This window comes from Lepidochelys kempii, chromosome 10 (assembly GCF_965140265.1).
Source record: "Lepidochelys kempii isolate rLepKem1 chromosome 10, rLepKem1.hap2, whole genome shotgun sequence".
NCBI lineage: Eukaryota > Metazoa > Chordata > Testudines > Cheloniidae > Lepidochelys > Lepidochelys kempii.
In genome coordinates this window covers 41475899-41492814 of record NC_133265.1, presented here as the reverse complement: position 1 = coordinate 41492814, position 16916 = coordinate 41475899, and the positions used below count along the sequence as shown (strand labels likewise).

The window sequence follows — 16916 nt, the reverse complement described above, 5'->3', positions numbered from 1 at the left end:
GAAGAATCCCATGCACCACTACAAACTAGGGACCGAATGGCTAGGCAGCAGTTCTGCAGAAAAGGACCTAGGAGTTACAGAGGACGAGAAGCTGGATATGAGTCAACAGTGTGCCCCTGTTGCCAAGAAGGCCAATGGCATTTTGGGCTGTATACATAGGGGCATTGCCAGCAGATCGAGGGACGTGATCATTCCCCTCTATTCGGCATTGGTGAGGCCTCATCTGGAGTACTGTGTCCAGTTTTGGGCCCCACACTACAAGAAGGATGTGGAAAAATTGGAAAGCACCCAGCGGAGGGCAACAAAAATGATTAGGGGGTTGGAGCACATGACTTCTGAGGAGAGGCTGAGGGAACTGGGATTGTTTCGTCTGCAGAAGAGAATTATGTGGCGGGGATTTGATAGCTGCTTTCAGCTACCTGAAAGGGGGTTCCCAAGAGGATGGATCTAGACTGTTCTCAGTGGTAGCAGATGACAGAACAAGAAGTTACGGTCTCAAGTTGCAGTGGGGGAGGTTTAGGTTGGATGTTTGGAAAAACTTTTTCACTAGGAGGGTGGTGAAGCACTGGAATGGGTTACCCATGGAGGTGGTGGAACCTCCTTCCTTAGAGGTTTTCAAGATCAGGCTTGACAAAGCCCTGGCTGGGATGATTTAGTTGGGGCTTGGTCCTGCTTTGAGCAGGGGGTTGGACTAGATGACCTCCTGAGGTTGCTTCCAACCCTGATATTCTATGATTCTTCTAGGGCCAGTCCCCCGGATGACTTTAAGGAACATCAAGCCCTTCTCAGGCAGGTGGCTGAGAACTTGGGGCTGGAAGTACAGGAGATGGCGGAGCAGGAGGACACCCTTTGGGGGGTCCTCAAGATTGCTAAAGCTCTGTGGCAGACCCCATCCTCCATCCTGCCCACCTCGAATTAGGCCGAGAAAAAGTACTTTGTGCCAGCTGAAGGTTTCGAGTACCTGTATACCCTCCCTCCCCCGGCTTGCTGGTGGTGTCGGCAGCCAGCAAAAAGGACAAGGAGGTCCCCACCGCCTCTACCTCCAAGAACAAAAAAGCCAAAAAAATGGATTTATTTGGCAGAAAAAAATATTCAACAGCCAGCTTACAATTCCTGGTGGTGAACCATCAGGCCCTGCTGGGCCAATATAATTTTAAGCTTTGGGACAGCCTCCAGAAGTTCCAGGACTCCCTTCCTCATGGTCAGGCTCAGGAGTTTGATACGCTGGTAGAGGAAGGGACTGTGGCAGCCAGATGCTCCCTGCAAATGGCATGGGATGCAGCGGACTCAGCAGCGAGGGTGGTCACATCAGTGGTGGTGGTTATGCGACCCATCTCCTGGCTCCAGACAGTGGGCCCCTCCCAGGAGACATAGGCCTCGATTCAGGACCTCCCCTTTGACAGAGCTGGGCTCTTCTTCGATCAGACAGATGCTAGGCTACACGGGTAGAAGAATACTAAGGCTACCCTTCGCTCATTGGGCATGCATACCCCGCAGTCTGCCAGAAAGCCATTCCGGCCTCCACCGCTGTCGATGCCTTGCCAAGCCTGGCAGGGATCTACAAGAAGAAGGGATGCTGGGTTTAGCCATCGTCGCCCTTCCTCCTCTCGCTCGCCAGCCCAGCCTGGACCTACTAAGCACCCGGGGGCCAAAAGCGATCGTTTTGAGGGTGCGCTCGAGAGCGATGCCCCAGTCATCTGGTCAGACCCGGCCCATCCTTTCCTCAACTGCCTTTCTCCCTACCACTTGGCCTGGTCGTGGGTTACCTTGGACTGCTGGGTCCTGAACACAGTAGCTTGGGGCTACACCCTGCAGTTTGTGGATACCCCTCCTTCCCACCCCCCTGCTTCCCCATCCCTTTTCAGGGACCCCTCTCATGAGCGCCTCTTGGTCCAGGAGGTCGACAAACTCCTGCAGTTGGGGACTGTGGAGACGGAAGGCAGAGATTCTACTCCCGATAATTCCTAATCCCAAAGGCCAAGGGGGGCCCCAGACCTATCCTGGACCTGCATGGCCTCAACAAGTCTCTCAAGAAGTTGAAGTTCCGCATGGTCTCCCTGGCCTCCATTATCTCCTCCTTGGATCTGGGGGACTGGTACGCCACTCTTGACTTAAAGGACACTTACTTCCATGTCTCCATATTCCCAGGACACAGATGTTTCCTACGCTTCATAGTGGCAGGACGCCACTTCCAGTTCATGACGCTACCCTTTGGCCTGTCCTCGGCCCCCAGGTTGTTCACGAAATGCGTGGCGCGGCTTACCTCAGATATCAGGGGAGTCCAGATCTTTCTGTACCTCGACGACTGGCTCATCAGGGGCAGGTCTCCAGGACAGGTGCAGAGAAGCCTCGATCTGGTGCGCTCCACCTGCAATGATCTGTGCCTGGTAATAAACACAGAAAAGTGCACTTAAACTCTATGCACTGGATCAGGATTAATCGGAGTGGTTCTTGATTCCATGCATGCCAGGGCCTTCCTTCTGGAAGTACGCTTTCAGACCATGGTGGATTTCATTGCCCACATAAAGAGACATCCGATCACCATGGTACACATTTGCTTGCAGCTGATAGGCCACATGGTGGTGTGCATGTACATGGTCAGGCACTCTCGGCTTCATCTGCGACCCCTGAAAATGTGTCTGGTAATGGTTTATGTTCCCAGCAGGCACCCCCTGGTCACAGTGCCGGACTGTATCCTCTCATCCTTGAACTGGTGGCTAGACCCTAAGTCAGTGCTGCAGGAGTTCCCTATGCGTCCTCATCACTGTCGCTCACCCTGGTCTCGGACGTGTCAGTTCTGGGCTGGGGAGCCCACCTGGACAAGCTCAGCACCCAAGGTCACTGGATGCAGCACAACTTAGCTCTTCATATCAAAGTCAGGGGGCTCAAGGTGGTGTGCCTTGACCGTCAGTCATTTTTGTCCCACCTGAAAGGCAAGGTGGAGCAGGTCCTCATGGACAACATGGCTGTGCTGTGCATGGCATCAACAGGCAGGACAGCTCGAGGTCCTCGGCCCTGTCAAGAGGTGCTCAGCCTCTGGAACCTTTGTGTGCAGAACGCCATCCACTGGTAGCCGCTTACCTACCTGGAACTGACCCAGCAGGCACGAGACGATGCTGGTTTTGGCAGAGCTGTGCTACAAGCTGCGCAACGGTGAACTCCGAGCCCACCTCCATTGTTACTGCTTGCAAGTCACCTGGAATGGAATCAACATGTGCAAGCACTCAAAGAAGAAACACTGTTGTACTTCAAGATGCGTTGCTCATGTCTATTCCATTACCCGCCCTCCTGTCCCTCTGTCGGAGTTGTTGGCAAGAAGGAACTGAGAGGGCATGGGCCAGCGGCACGTGATATACTGCAGTGTGAGTGTAGCACGTGGGAGGGCCACAGCCAGCCCTACTGTTACTGCTAAGGCAAAAATCTTCGGCTGCACACACATGTAGAATGGAATGGACTTGAGCAACACATCTCAAAAAACAACAGTTACGAAAGATAGGTATCCGTTTTTTCTTGGAGGTCTGCCAGGAGGAAACCTCAGTTCAAAGGATGGAGGCTCAATCCACATGGATGGCTGCTCTGCGTCTCCTGGCAGCAGAGAGGAGCTGCATTGCACTGAGCATGTCCCCCTGGGGTACTAGGAGATTCAGATGGGCCCAGTGGGATCTAAAGCTACTTCAGCATTAACTCCCTGTTAACTGCCCTGATGGGAGGTATGCTCTATGGAGTGGCTGGTTCCCCAGGTCCCTTATTCTGCTCTGCCCCAAAGAGATGGGGAAACTGAGGCACAGAGCATGGAAGTGGCTTGCCCAAGTCCACTCAGTGGACTAGAACTCTGGTCTTCCAGTCCTAATCCAGTGCTCTAGCCACTAGCATATTTGGGAATCCTGCTAGCTAGACTTGCAGGCTTACCCCACTTTCCACACCCACAGCCCTTATCTCTGCTGGTGAAAATCCTCTGTTAAAAGAAATGATTTGGAATATAAAACTCCCCAGTCATGACTCACTCTAGCTGAAGGAGAGCCGTGGTCAGTTGAACAGCGGAGTGTGATGTGTCTGTGCCCCGCTGCTCCCTCCCACCATGATTCACTCACTTCCTGCCTCCCTGGGGTTTTGGAGGTGGGGTGGGGTAGGGAGGTTGGCTTCTTTCTCTCCAGATTTAGAAAAAGCTGTGCTCATCAAGAGAGAGGTCAGTGGTTAAAACCAGCCCAGCCCAACCATTTATTTCCAGGACAGAAACCATGTGATTCAAAGAGAATAGAGGAGCCTGGGAAGGAGAAGTGGGTTTGTTTCATCTCTGTTCTTTTCCCAGCAACCAAAATTGCTATGTAAGGGTAACAGGTGATTGACAGAGGCCTGGACAGCTATTGCTTGGGAGGAAATGTGGTCAGGGAGTCAGGAGAGACTGGTTCTGTTTCTAGATCTGGCAATGGGTGGACAAGAACTTCCATTTTTCTGTGCCTTGGTTTCCCCACTGGTAAAATGGGGATAATGGCACCTCCTAATGTGCTTTGAGACCTATGAATGAAACATTAGTGGGTTGCTACATAGCAGTATGGCTTTTCTTTTCTGTTTCTGCAAGCCCATGTGAGATTTAAAAAATAAAAAATGTGGTGGTCTGCAGTCCGGTCCCCAGAATGACAGTGACGGATTGAGGGTACCTGCACTGCTTGGGGCTGATCCTGAGGCGTTGCTGGGGGGGGGTCTTTGAAGAGTGGTGGGCAGGAGCTGAAGTTCCAACAGAAAAAGGTTTGAAATCTCTTCTGTGCAACCCTTCGGTGCTGTGCTCTCCAGGGAAAAGTCCTGCTGTGGCACTGTGGTGAGCTTGTCATGTTTTGAGGCCATTGCTGGGGAATTGCGTTTGTAAAGCGGCAAGTCCCTTCCCCCGTCTGTGCCTTGGTTTCCTCTCCTAGCCTTTTTGTCTTGTCTGTTTAGACTGTAAGCTCTTTGGGGCAGCGACTGTTTCTCGCTGTGTGTGGCTGTAACCTACTGGTCAGTGAGTGTTAAGCATCCGCACCTTGCGAATGGGGATTTGGGTGTTTTAGCTCTCAGTGTGTTGGCCAAGGTGGTTGCCGTTGCATGTACAGCGCCTAGCACAATGGGACCCTCATCTTGGATGGGGGGGCCTCTAGGTGCTACTATACTAGAAGATGTCAGTGGCCGCCATTGAGTGTGTCTTTGCTCTGTGGATCAGTCACAGAGACAGTTTAAAGCTGATGGGCATGTAGCCACCATTTATTCCAGCTAAATGGAAAGAGTGAATAACTTCTTATGGAGTGAGATTTCTAGAAATAATTGGGAGCCACTGTCCCAGGTCAGGACAGCTGCACTGATATCTCCCCTTAGTGGCCCAGCATGGGCACCCACTCCCAGCTCCCCAGCTGTTGCTTTTCTTGGGTGGAGACCCACGTCTCAATCCATTCTAAGCAGGGTATTTCCAGGCTGTGCAATTCCCTGCCTTCACTGTGTTGTTCCTAGCACAGACAGGCTGCCCAAGGACATCTGGCTGCTTCTATTCAGAGATGGTTAACAGTGTGACTGCCCCTGGTTATAGATACCACCCAGCTCTTTTTTTATGCAAGCCTGTTTTATTGTCTTGGTAAAGACACTATGGAGAAAACATTAAAACCAATGAAATAACCTGCACACATGCTAATACTGGAGATCACCCCAACTCCAACATGGGCTCTGGCAAGAGCAGTCCTTCAGCGCCCCACAAGGGGGGGGGGTCTCTTCTATGGTGACAAGTTCATAACAGCCTCTGTTCAGAAATAGTCCACCTTTATACAGTTCAGGAGTCTCTGCTCTTGAGTTTCCAGGAGCAGTTAAATATTAGATCATGGGATTTGGTCCCCAGGGCATAGCTTCCAAAAGGGTTGATTCCAAGTGGATCATTTGAATTCCCCTTATTCCCAGGTACTTCCTAGGAAATCCACTTCACACATATCAGGAAGTTCCTAATATCTTCTGGAGGTTGCATTAGGCCAGGTCTGCACTACTGACCTGTGTCGGTATGTCTCCCCAAGTGACATAGTTATACTGACCTAACCCCCGGTGTGGACAGCGCTGTTTCGACAGGAGAGCTGCTCCCATCTACATAGCTACCATCTCTCGGGGAGGTGGAGTAACTACACTGACAGGAGAAGCTCTCCCATTGACTTATTAGCGTTGTCACTAAAGCGCTACAGCGGTGCAGCTGCCATGCTGTACGTGAAGACAAGTCCTGAGTCCCTCTCCTAGAGAAGTTGCATACATGCACAATTGCATTTTTAATATAATGGATCCCAAGGTATTATATCTAATTCACTCAGGTTTAACTTAATTCAGTAAAGTTCATTCAGGATACTGCAGGAAATTCAGTGTGTCACGGCCACCACCGAGGCACTAGGCCTTAGCAAGGACTAACTCAGGGAGAATGAGGGCTTTATTCTCTAATTACTAACACAGAAGCTGGGGCATTGGTTGCAGGGTGTGTGTGTGTGTGTGAGTGAGAGAGAGAGAGAGTGAGCCTGAGAAAAGCAACTGGACAGCACAGAGAAAAGCCAGCAGACTGTGAGGGCAGCTGTCATGAGTGTGACCCTGAGAGGGACAGAGGCAGAGCCCCGTGGGGTACAGGACTGGCTTGAAAATTGTGAGCAAAGAAACTGCCTTCAGTTTGATCCTACTGTGTTCAGGGAAACAGGACTTTGTGCGCATTCTGTGTAAATTAAGCAGGATTTCACTACAGAAATACCTGAGTCCATCCTCATGTTCTCCTTCTGTTGGAAAGAACTGAGGAAGGCCCCAGTATTGGCTCACCATTTGGGTTAAGGGACTGCAGCATTAATAGTCCTCTTGATCTGAGGCCAGAGAGGTCTCTGGTTGGGCAGAGTTTGGACAAAGTTTGGACCCCCTGCTTGGGTGAGCAACAGCTGTGTGTTTGTCTTTCAGGGTGGATTCTCTGCCATTCTCTGGGTTAAAGGTGGACGCTCTAGATGGAGCTGGTATGCAGGGTGTCATCAGCTGCCAGCTCCAGGTGCTGTGATGACTAATGGGCTGCTGCAGCCCAGCCTGTCTGACTTTCTCTGTGGCTGCAGGCTGTGCATACCTGGCTTTGTTTATAGAGGGCTGCATGCCTGCCCTCTGGGTGCCTGGCTGCCGTAAGTGGCAGATTCCCTTGTGTAAAGGCCAGGCAGCCAAGGGTACGAGTGGGGCTGAGGGAACGTGTGCAGGCTAGTTGTGTGCATAAAACCAAGTGATTAAACTGATGGTTGGTAGGGGAAAGAAAAAAGCTTTTGGGGCAAGGAGGAAGGAGAGATGGGAAAAGACTAAGAGAGAGAAACTGCCATGGAATTAAAAATATAAATACATAGATTTCTAAACAGCCAAATCCCAGGACTGCCAAAAATAGGGCTGAAGGTATGGAGTCATAACTGGACAGTGAGGAGCTGAGAGCAAGAGGGTGTCCTTGCACAGCACATGGTGTTACATGCCTTGCTTGATGCTCTCTGTCTGCAAAGCATGTTACAATCCCCACTCCTGGGACATGGGTGAATGCAGTCTTACCATCCCTGCTTTACTGATAGTGATTTGGGCAGAGACACTAAGGGAGCTGCCCAAGGCCTCGGACATAGGGGCACGGTGTCAAGACAGGAGAACTCAGGAGTTCCTGGCTCCAGCCTAGACTGGGCCTCTCTCTAGGATAGTGGTGATCTTGGACATAGTGAATATTCTCCTGCCTTGTAATAATCCTGGTGTGGCCCCAGTTATGTGAAACTAAGGGTGGCTTGACCACCTAGAGTAAGATCTTGTTGCTCTGTCTGTCTCTCCCTGCTTTTGGCTGTGTATGGTATTTATAAGATGCCCATTCTTTTGATCTCCAAAGCTGTGATCCTGCAAAGGGACCTACAGCTATGGACCCTGTAGGAGTAAGAATCCATATTTATAGGTCTCTTTGCAGGCTGGAGTCTAAGGGCCAGATTATTAACAGTGTTTATTGTTATTATTGGTTATTTTTATTACTGTAGTGCCTGGGAGCCCTTGACATGAACCAGGACCCATTGTGCAAGGTGCTGCACAAACAGAACAAATGACTGTCCCTCCCTGCCCCCACGGTTAGAGACAACAGCTGGGTATAGACACAGGGGAGTAGATGAAAACAAGGAGCTAGTATTGGTCAGCATGGTGGGTGGTCTCTGCACACTGACAGCCTACCTTTTGCTGAGCTGTTTTGTAGGCCACAGGGCTGAGGAGGGTCTTTGACAGATAATGAGGTAGCTTTGCAGATGTTTACTGGGAGCAACTCACAAGTGTATGGGGCAGGGTGGCAGAAAGCAGGAAGGTGTTTGTTTGTTTGAAAACTTCACCAGTGGGCAGTGGAAGCTGGCCTCCTGGGCTGATCCGAGGTGAGGTTGATTTCAGTGAGAGGTGCTTAAATACCTTTTAGAAACCTGGGCCTAAATACTTCTCGCTTTGGTATTTCTCTTGTGTGCTGACTCATTGTCCTGGTAGATTTCCTCCTCAAAAGTTGAACTGTCTATAGAATAGTGGATGTCGGTGATAGCTAAATTAGTTTCAGAACCACCCCAAAGCCAGCAAATTCACACTCAAAAGCAAATCTAAAGTCTGGGAGCTTTTGAAGTTGGAGTTCAGGTTTGGTCCCATCTCTAGTAATAATTCATGTCTTGCTGCTTACTGAATATTCTGTTCCAGTTGCTTTCCCACCACAGCCTCCCAGCATGCCTGGTGCTGACGGGCGTGGTCTGGACACTGGGACTCAGAGGAGAATGAAATAAAAAGCATGCACACCCACATCATGACAGCAGCTGAGCTCTGTGTGAAACTAGGCTCAAACCACCTTGCTCGAGGGAGGAAGGAACCGTCCAAACCTACGGAGCAGGTACCAGGCCACAAAGTCTGGGGCACCCACGCCTCCACCACAGCAGCTCGGAAACAAAGAGCCAAGCCTCCTCAGCAGCCCTGATCCACAGGGCATTCTGGGTGGGGGCGGGCCAGGAAGGGAGGGGTATGTTGGGATTGTAGGGGTCTGGCCAGGGCAGACCTGTCTCCTAGGGATTGTCCACCCCAGCATGCTCCAATGGGCTTATGAAGCAAAGGTACAACTTAGAGCAACCCTGAGGGCTCATTTAGCCTGGGGCATGCTGGCCTGTGCAACCCAGAAGAGAGGAGGCTTAAGCTGGCCCCCACTCTATCACTGGGCCAGTGTGTAAGAAACGTGCAGTTACGTTGGATGGAGGGAATCTAAACTCTCATGGTTCACGGCGTAAGGCAACCTCTAACGGCCACAGGGTAAGAACAATGTTCTTCTAGGGGCAAGTTATCCCATAACTATCTTCTCTGGGGTTGGTTCCCTTTCCTCGTGTCATAAAAATAAAGGGAAGGCTAACCACCTTTAAATCCCTCCTGGCCAGAGGAAAAAACCCTTTCACCTGTAAAGGGTTAAGAAGCTAAAGATAACCTCGCTGGCACCTGACCAAAATGACCAATGAGGAGACAAGATACTTTCAAAGCTGGAGGTGGGGGAACAAAGGGTTCTCTCGGTCTGTGTGTTGCCTTTGCTGGGACCAGAGCAGGAATGCAGGTCAGAACTCCTGTAAAGGGCTAACAATCAATCTAGTTAGATATGTGTTAAATTCTGTTTTGTTTAAATGGCTGATAAAATAAGTTGTGCTGAATGGAATATATATTCCTGATTTTGTGTCTTTTTGTAACTTAAGGTTTTGCCTAGAGGGATTCTCTATGTTTTGAATGTGATTACCCTGTAATGTATTTATCATCCTGATTTTACAGAGGTGATTCTTTTATTTTTTCTTCAATTAAAATTCTTCTTTTAAGAACCTGATTGCTTTTTCATTGTTCTTAAGATCCAAGGGTTTGGGTCTGTGTTCACCTATGCAAATTGGTGAGGATTTTTATCAAGCCTTCCCCAGGAAAGGGGATGTAGGGTTTGGGAGCATTTTGGGGGGAAAGACTTTTCCAAGCAGGCTCTTTCCCTGATATATATTTGTTAGATGCTTGGTGGTGGCAGCAATAAAGTCCAAGGGCAAAAGATAAAATAGTTTGTACCTTGGGGAAGTTTTAACCTAAGCTGGTAAAAATAAGCTTGGGGGTTTTCATGCAGGTCCCCACATCTGTACCCTAGAGTTCAGAGTGGGGAAGGAACCTTGACACCTCCGAAGTCTGTAATGTGAAAAACTGCTGTCTGACTTAATTTGCTACTTACTTAATTTGCTACTCACACAAACTGAGCATGCTCAGTAACATTTGCTGAAGCCACTGCCCTTACTGGCACCAGGTACTTCAGAGACGGGATACTGGTCTGGCGATTGCTAGCTCTCTGATGGGTGCCTACTGATTGCTGTGCTTTTTAAGCACCAGAGAGACTTAGCGACAGCCTCACAAAGGATTGGCAGGAATCAGTGCCCTGGTAGATGGTTATTAACGCCGTGTTGAACTGGATCAGTGATTTTTCAACCAGTGTTCCCTCTAATTTTTCCCACCCATGTGCGGAATGAATTTTGTTATGTGCATCACCTTCATATCGGTGCACATAAAAAAATTCATGTGGTGGGGGTGGGGCCAAGGGGTTGAAAGTGGGGCAGAGGGTTGGGGTGTGAGGGCTCCGGCTGGGGATGCGGGCTCTAGGGTGGGGCCGGGGGTGAGGGTTTTGGGGTGCAGGAGGATGCTCTGGGGCTACAGCAGGGACAGAGGCACCCCCCCCCGGGGGTTGGGCTAGATGGGGCTGGGGGAGGGGAACCCCTCCCTCGGCTGTGGCAGGTCCCCAGGTGGGTTCCCTGAGTGCCTGCATGGCGCTAAGATGGCTGCTGGGCGGCCACGCAGCTTACAGGGAACTTAGTTCTCAACCTGTTTGTCATTGTGGACTGCATATGCAGCTCTCTATGTGGGCCACAGCCACACAATACATCACATGGGCTGCAGCTGTGTTCTGATGGGGCCGCAAGCGGGCTGCGGATTGAGAACCACTGAACTAGATTGTGCTGTAGACCTCTTGAGAATACTTGACAGTGGTTGCTTGTAACAGGCTTGTCTACTGCCGTTTGTTGCGTCTATTTAGAGTGTAAGCTCTCCAAGGCAAAGCCTGTCTCTTTCTCTGTACAATGCCCTGTCCAGTAGGGCCACGATCCCTGCTAGAGGCTTGTCTGGGCTGCTAGGTTCTAGTGTAATACAGATAACACTAACGGTTCCCATTGTCTGGGTGTAGCCAGGCCTCTCCTGGGAGAGGCTGGAGGAAACTGCGGGAGGGATAGCTCAGTGGTTTGAGCACTGGCCTGCTAAACCCAGGGTTGTGAGTTCAATCTTTGAGGGGGCCATTTAGGGATCTGGGGCAAAAACTGGGGACTCGTCTTGCTTTGGGCAGGGGGTTGGACTTAGATGACCTTCTGAGGTCCCTTCCAACCCTGATATTCTATGATTCTAAACCCTGTGTTAGTCCTTGCCTGTGCTTGCTGTTCATTTCATTTCCGCTGCCTGGAAGCTCTGTTGGGTGCTGCTGGCTTTATGCCATCGCAGCCAACCCATGGAAATGCCTGGGCCTTGCTGAATAAAGAGGCTGTTGATGTGGCTGGGGAGGTGCTGGTATGAAAGGTGAATAGCTGCTTTTGACAGGAACCAAGTGGGTGCTCTTTTCTGTCTGTCTGTTGTCTCCCAGCCTGTACTGGCTCTGATTCCATGGGAAATCAAACTAAGCTGAAATGCATATGCAGGGCCCGATCCTGCTCCATTGGAGTCAGTGGTAGTTTAGCTATTGGGTTTGGTGGGAGCAGAATTGGGCCCTTAAAAGGAGGTTTCTTGTAAAAGAATGTGGTTGGCTGCACCTTGGAGGCAAAAGGGAGTGCACAGGGAATGGGTAGCTACAGGGCACCTTTTTATGGCCCCCTGGATGCTTAAAGTGGCTGGGAGCCGTCCTCATCCCTCTCCCCGATGTAAACGGCAGCACCTGCAAAGCAAGCTCTATCTGTCAACGATTGCCCCCAGCACAGCCCAGAGCAGCGTGCTCCCAGCCTCCCCTGAAGCGCTCCCACGGCAGGGGTTCGAGGGGGGTGCACTGACATGGCTTTGTGGGGGTCCAGGACTGAAGTAATGGGGTGCTGCAGGTCTGTGCATTGACAGAGTGAGGGGATGTGTTTGTGGGGAGTGTGTGTGTGTGGGGGTGTTTCTGGACTACAATAGCAGGGCTGTTGGGGAGCAGAGTACATTGGCACATGCTCTGCCTTTGCCTCTGGATCTTCAGCCTATCTCCTCCATCCCACGCTTCCACAGCAAGACTAAAACCAACCAAAACAAACTGCAAAGCCCCTGAAAAGTGGGGGTCTTCTGAGCACCTCATGCCTCCCAGAGAGGTTCTCCCCTTCCCATGGGCATTGCCGACTTCCCAGGAGGAGAGCTGAGGTCTCAGCAAGGACAATACAGTAGAACCTTAGAGTTACGAACAGCTCGGGAATGGAGGTTGGTTGTAGCTCTGAAATGTTCCTAACTCTGAACAAAAGGTTATGGTTCTTTCAACTGTTTACAACAGAACATTGACTTAATACAGCGTTTACTCCTGGGGGCATTCTGTGCCAAAAAATAAAAATTCTGTGCACGATATTTTAAAATTTTGCAAAATTCTGCAAATTTTATTTGTCAAAATAACACTACATAATCACTCCAGTTTCAATTATTTTGGTAATTTATTTCCAAATACTTGTCAGCAACTATGTCTGTAACTATACAGATGCACACACAAATTCCAGGAGTAGGGAATTAAAGAAACCCCTATTACTACCCAGTTCCTGTTTCTCTGCCCCCTTCACATCCCCTGCCCAGCCCAGCTATCGTGCCCACCAGCCAATACACCCAACCCCCCTTTCCCCCCCCAGAGCCCAGCCACAGGGCCCCACTTGCCCAGACTCCCACCCCCCTTCTCCCCAGAGCCTAGAGATCCAGAGGGAGACATAGCCTGATGCTCGATCCCAGGCTTGTATGGAGTTTCCTGTGCGCCGCCTTGTCCTTCCCTCAGAGCATGCTGGGAATTGCAGCAGCCAGGAACCCTCTTGTTCCCTTCACCTCCCCCCAGCAGTGTCTTCTATGTGTAAGCTGGGATATGCCAGGTCCAGCATCCCCTAGTGGCCACCAGCAGCACTGCAGCCCGTTTCTGTGGGGGGAAAGGAAATTCTGTGTGCATGACGTTAATTTCTGCAAAATTCTGCATTGCGCAGTGGTGCAGAATTCCCCCAGGAGTAAGCTTTGAAACTTTACTATGCAGAAGAAAAATGCTGCTTTTAACCAGCTTAATTTAAATGAAACAAGCACAGAAATGGGTTTCTTACCTTGTTAAACATTTTTTTAAAACTTTCCCTTTATTTTTTTCATAGTTTCTATTTAACACAGTACTGTGCTGTATTTGCTTTTTTGTGTGTGTCTCTGCTGCTGCCTGATTGCTTACTTCTGGTTCCAAATGAGGGGTGTGGCTGACGAGTGAGTTTGTAACTCTGGTGTTTGTAACTCTGAGGTTCAACTGCTATGATCCCCAGACTGTGAGGTGTGCTCCCCTCCGGGGGTGCAGAGGAACATTTGTGACGGTAGGGTACAATGGGGCCTGGGCCAGCCCCCATGGGGGCCAGGGAGGAGTGCCTCTCAGCCCCGCTCTGTCCCCATCTCTGCTCTGGCCCAGTCACAGCGACAACTCTGGCCCTGGCTTTGGCCCCTGCTTCTGGCCCCACTCTCAGCCATGGTGCCAGCTACAGGTTTGGCCCCAGCCCTGGCTTGCGGCTCCTGGCCCTGGCCCTGGTCCCAGCTCCAGACCTAGGCTCCTGGGTGGGCAAGACCAGGTAAGGGGAGATGCGACCAAAAAAGTTTGGAGACCACTATTCTACTTTAATTTCCCCAAATTACCCAGCATACTTTGATTTATGTTACATGTAATTTATTCCCCTTGGCCCCCACCTGGCACTAAAATCCCTGTTGATCTAATTAAAGCAAACCAAGGCATCCAGCAGGGAGGCAGTGAAGGATGACTGGAGGAGAGACCGTCGGGCTTAGGCAATGGGGCTGCTTGTTTTGCTAAAAGTGTGGGGGCATTGTCTAACCCAGGAAATGAGGGCCAGAGGTGCAGGGTGGTGGGGAAATGAAGGGCTCAGGTCTTCCCAGGCCGAGTGAGTTTAGGGCTCAAGTCAGGCGGGATGAAGGATTTTTGGGAGGGCTAGTGACATGATTATTTCTGGGCTGGCCTGTCAAACCGTCCCAGGATCATTTAGCTCTTCCCTGGTGATCTAGTGGTTAGGATTTGGCGCTCTCACCGCCATGGCCCAGGTTCAATTCCCAGTCAGGGACCAATATTCTGGGGGGAGGGGTAGCTCAGTGGTTTGAGCATTGGCCTGCTAACCCCAGGGTTGTGAGTTCCATCCTTGAGGGGGCCATTTAGGGATCTGGGGCAAAAATTTTGGATTGGTCCTGCTTTGAGCGGGGGGTTGGATTAGATGATCTCCTGAGGTCCCTTCCAACCCTGATATTCTATGATTCTATGAACTGAGGGTGTGTGGGAGGCTCTGGGTGGCAACCAGTGCCCTCTGCAGGAGAAGTGGATCCTGGAAGCTCTGCTGCAGCCTGTACCCTTTGCCATCTTGGAGTGTAAGCCAGTCATGGTAGCCACCAGCCAGTTTGTGTGCTGTACAGCACCTAGTGCCGTGAGACCTTGATCCCTAGCTCTAGGATGCTATCACAGTGTACGTTATTTCAGTGGGCTATTCAATTTCAGGGCTGGGGACTGCTGGGCCCCACTGGCTGCAGGGCTGTGTGCGATCTGGGGCTTGCCATGTTCGCTTTCAGCTGTAGAGTCCAGAGTTGCCAGCAATGTCAGTGGGACAAAGGGAGGTCTGGGGGTCCCCACACTCATTTCAGGGCTATTTGGTCTCTTCTTCTGCCCTTCATGCCCTCCCTACTGGTTCGTGCTCTGCTGCCCGTCCTGCATGACCACTGCAGAACAGTGCTGGAGAACTGGGTATGCCCAGGTAGGGGGTTGGCATGGGGGTGGGGGGAAATCCTGCCTTTTAATGCAAACTCTGCCAGTGACTTTGTGGGCTCCCCTGGCAGCACTTAAAGGGCTGGGTCCTGTGACGGGGAGAGGGAGGCTGAGCTTCCTCCCCTGCCCTTGGCTTCAGCACTCCCCAGGGTCTGGCCCAAAGAGAAGGGGAAAGCGTTGTGGGTCTACCAAAGCCTTTAAAGGTCAATTATCCTTTTTGCTCCCCTCCTGGTCTCTCCCCACCTCTATCGCTCCCCCGCTGTTCTGCCTCCCATCCCTATGCTATCTCAGCCCCTGCACCCTAGAGCCGAGCAGGGCTGCCAGGCCTTGCTCTGAGCTTGCTTAGCCCTTCTCAGCCTTGCCAGCCCCATGTATTCACAAAGCTTGAGTTGGGCCCCCTAAAAATAATGGGAGTGGCTTAAAAATCCTAATTTTGACCAAGAACAGCCTATTTCTGGCTCCCTGAGCCTTCGGGGGGGGGTCTCGCTTTCCGGCTTGTCTCTGCCAGAAATGGACATTTTTTTTTTTTTTAAAGGAAAGCTGAGATTTTGCTGTATTCATTTGACTCCAGGAGATGAGGCTAGCCACCAACAGCATGAGGCTCATGAGACTTGGCTGCCTTGCCTCCTGGAGGAGAGACCTCTGACTCCACCTGTGGGTCTTGGCTCTATAGTGGTAGGCTGTGAAAAGTGGCGCCCAGAGACTGAAAAAGAGGAGAAGGAATGTGGGGAGGAGAGCAATACGTAATGATAAAATCCCCACGCGGCGTATAACGCATATGGAGGGTCCCTGTGTGCCAGCCGAGGTCTTGTGACTCTTCTGCCCCTTGGCTGCTCCGAAGCTGGTTGGAGTCTGTCCTGTTGCACGTATTCCAATGGGAGCAAAGCTGGACAAGCCTGACCCCTTTGAAGCATGTGGGTGAGAGAGGCTGGTAACAGTGGCCGTTGCTTGGGGCAGGATTATTTGCATCCTGGTAGTGTGTAGTGGCCCTGTTGAGATTGGGGCCTCCTCAGGAGAGATTGCCCCTGCCCCAGATAAGACAAGGGCTGTTTATTTCCAAGGCACAGAGACCAACTGATCCTCCCAGGGCTGTGCCGGGAGTTGGTGGCAGCAGGGAGTAGAATGCAGCTCTCTGGAATCCCAGGCCAGTGCCTGACCCACTCAGCCATCTCGGGTGGTTGGACTGAGCATGGCAGGAGGTGGGATCCTGAGCTGGATGCACCCACACTCTCAGCTGGTGCAGCCGCGGGGGGAAATACCGAATTAGGAGAACCAATGGCCAGACAGTGGGCAACTGGGCTGTATGGGCCGATGGCCTGTCTGAGCCAATGCAAGAGGCAAGCCGAGTTTGACCCTTCCAAGAAAGAAGAGTGCCAGAAAATCCATGATGTGCACCAGGGACCTTGCTATTGCTGTTGTACATGGAAGGTGCTCAGATGCCATGGTGATGGGCAGCAGCGTAAAGCCCTCAGGGAGATAGGTAGCGGCAGGACACAGACTGAGGTGGGTCCCTGGCTGAGCCGATGTGCTGACTCTTCTGTGCTGGTGGGGCTGAGCTCAGCTGTGCCTTCAGCTCTGTTCCTGGTGGGCCCAGCCCGGAGCCCCTGCTGTCCACGGCAATTCATGCTGATTGTTGTGTCTCTTTCTTTTCAGCTCAGGGCAGCTCCTGCCGAGAGGGAAGATTCCCTTTTCCAAGGACACACAGAGCCTTGCTCTCCCCTCCCCACCACCCCCCACTGACGCTCTGGGATCTCGCCCTGCATCACAGATGCCCTGCCCATTGCTCATCCTGGTCCTGCTGGTGCTCGCTCCAGCAGGTGAGTGGGGCTGGGCGGTGTGGGGCACTTCAGGATGGGAGGTGGGGCACTAGGATGGTGCAATACCCCGAGTGAGACCTTTG

General features: G+C 51.5%; 1 protein-coding gene across 6 annotated transcripts in view; it reads left to right on the top strand.

Moving 5' to 3' along the window:
- The window catches only part of CD276 (CD276 molecule), a 100809-nt gene that overhangs the window by 30023 nt on the left and 53870 nt on the right, over positions 1 to 16916 (top strand). For all 6 annotated transcript variants that reach the window (XR_012161211.1, XM_073363089.1, XM_073363087.1 and 3 more), the window contains exon 2: positions 16670 to 16833. Coding sequence is in view for 5 of the 6 variants with exons in the window: in XM_073363089.1 (XP_073219190.1) it covers positions 16785 to 16833 (49 nt within the window). In the remaining variant the exon portion in view is untranslated. The remainder of the gene's footprint in view (positions 1 to 16669; positions 16834 to 16916) is intronic.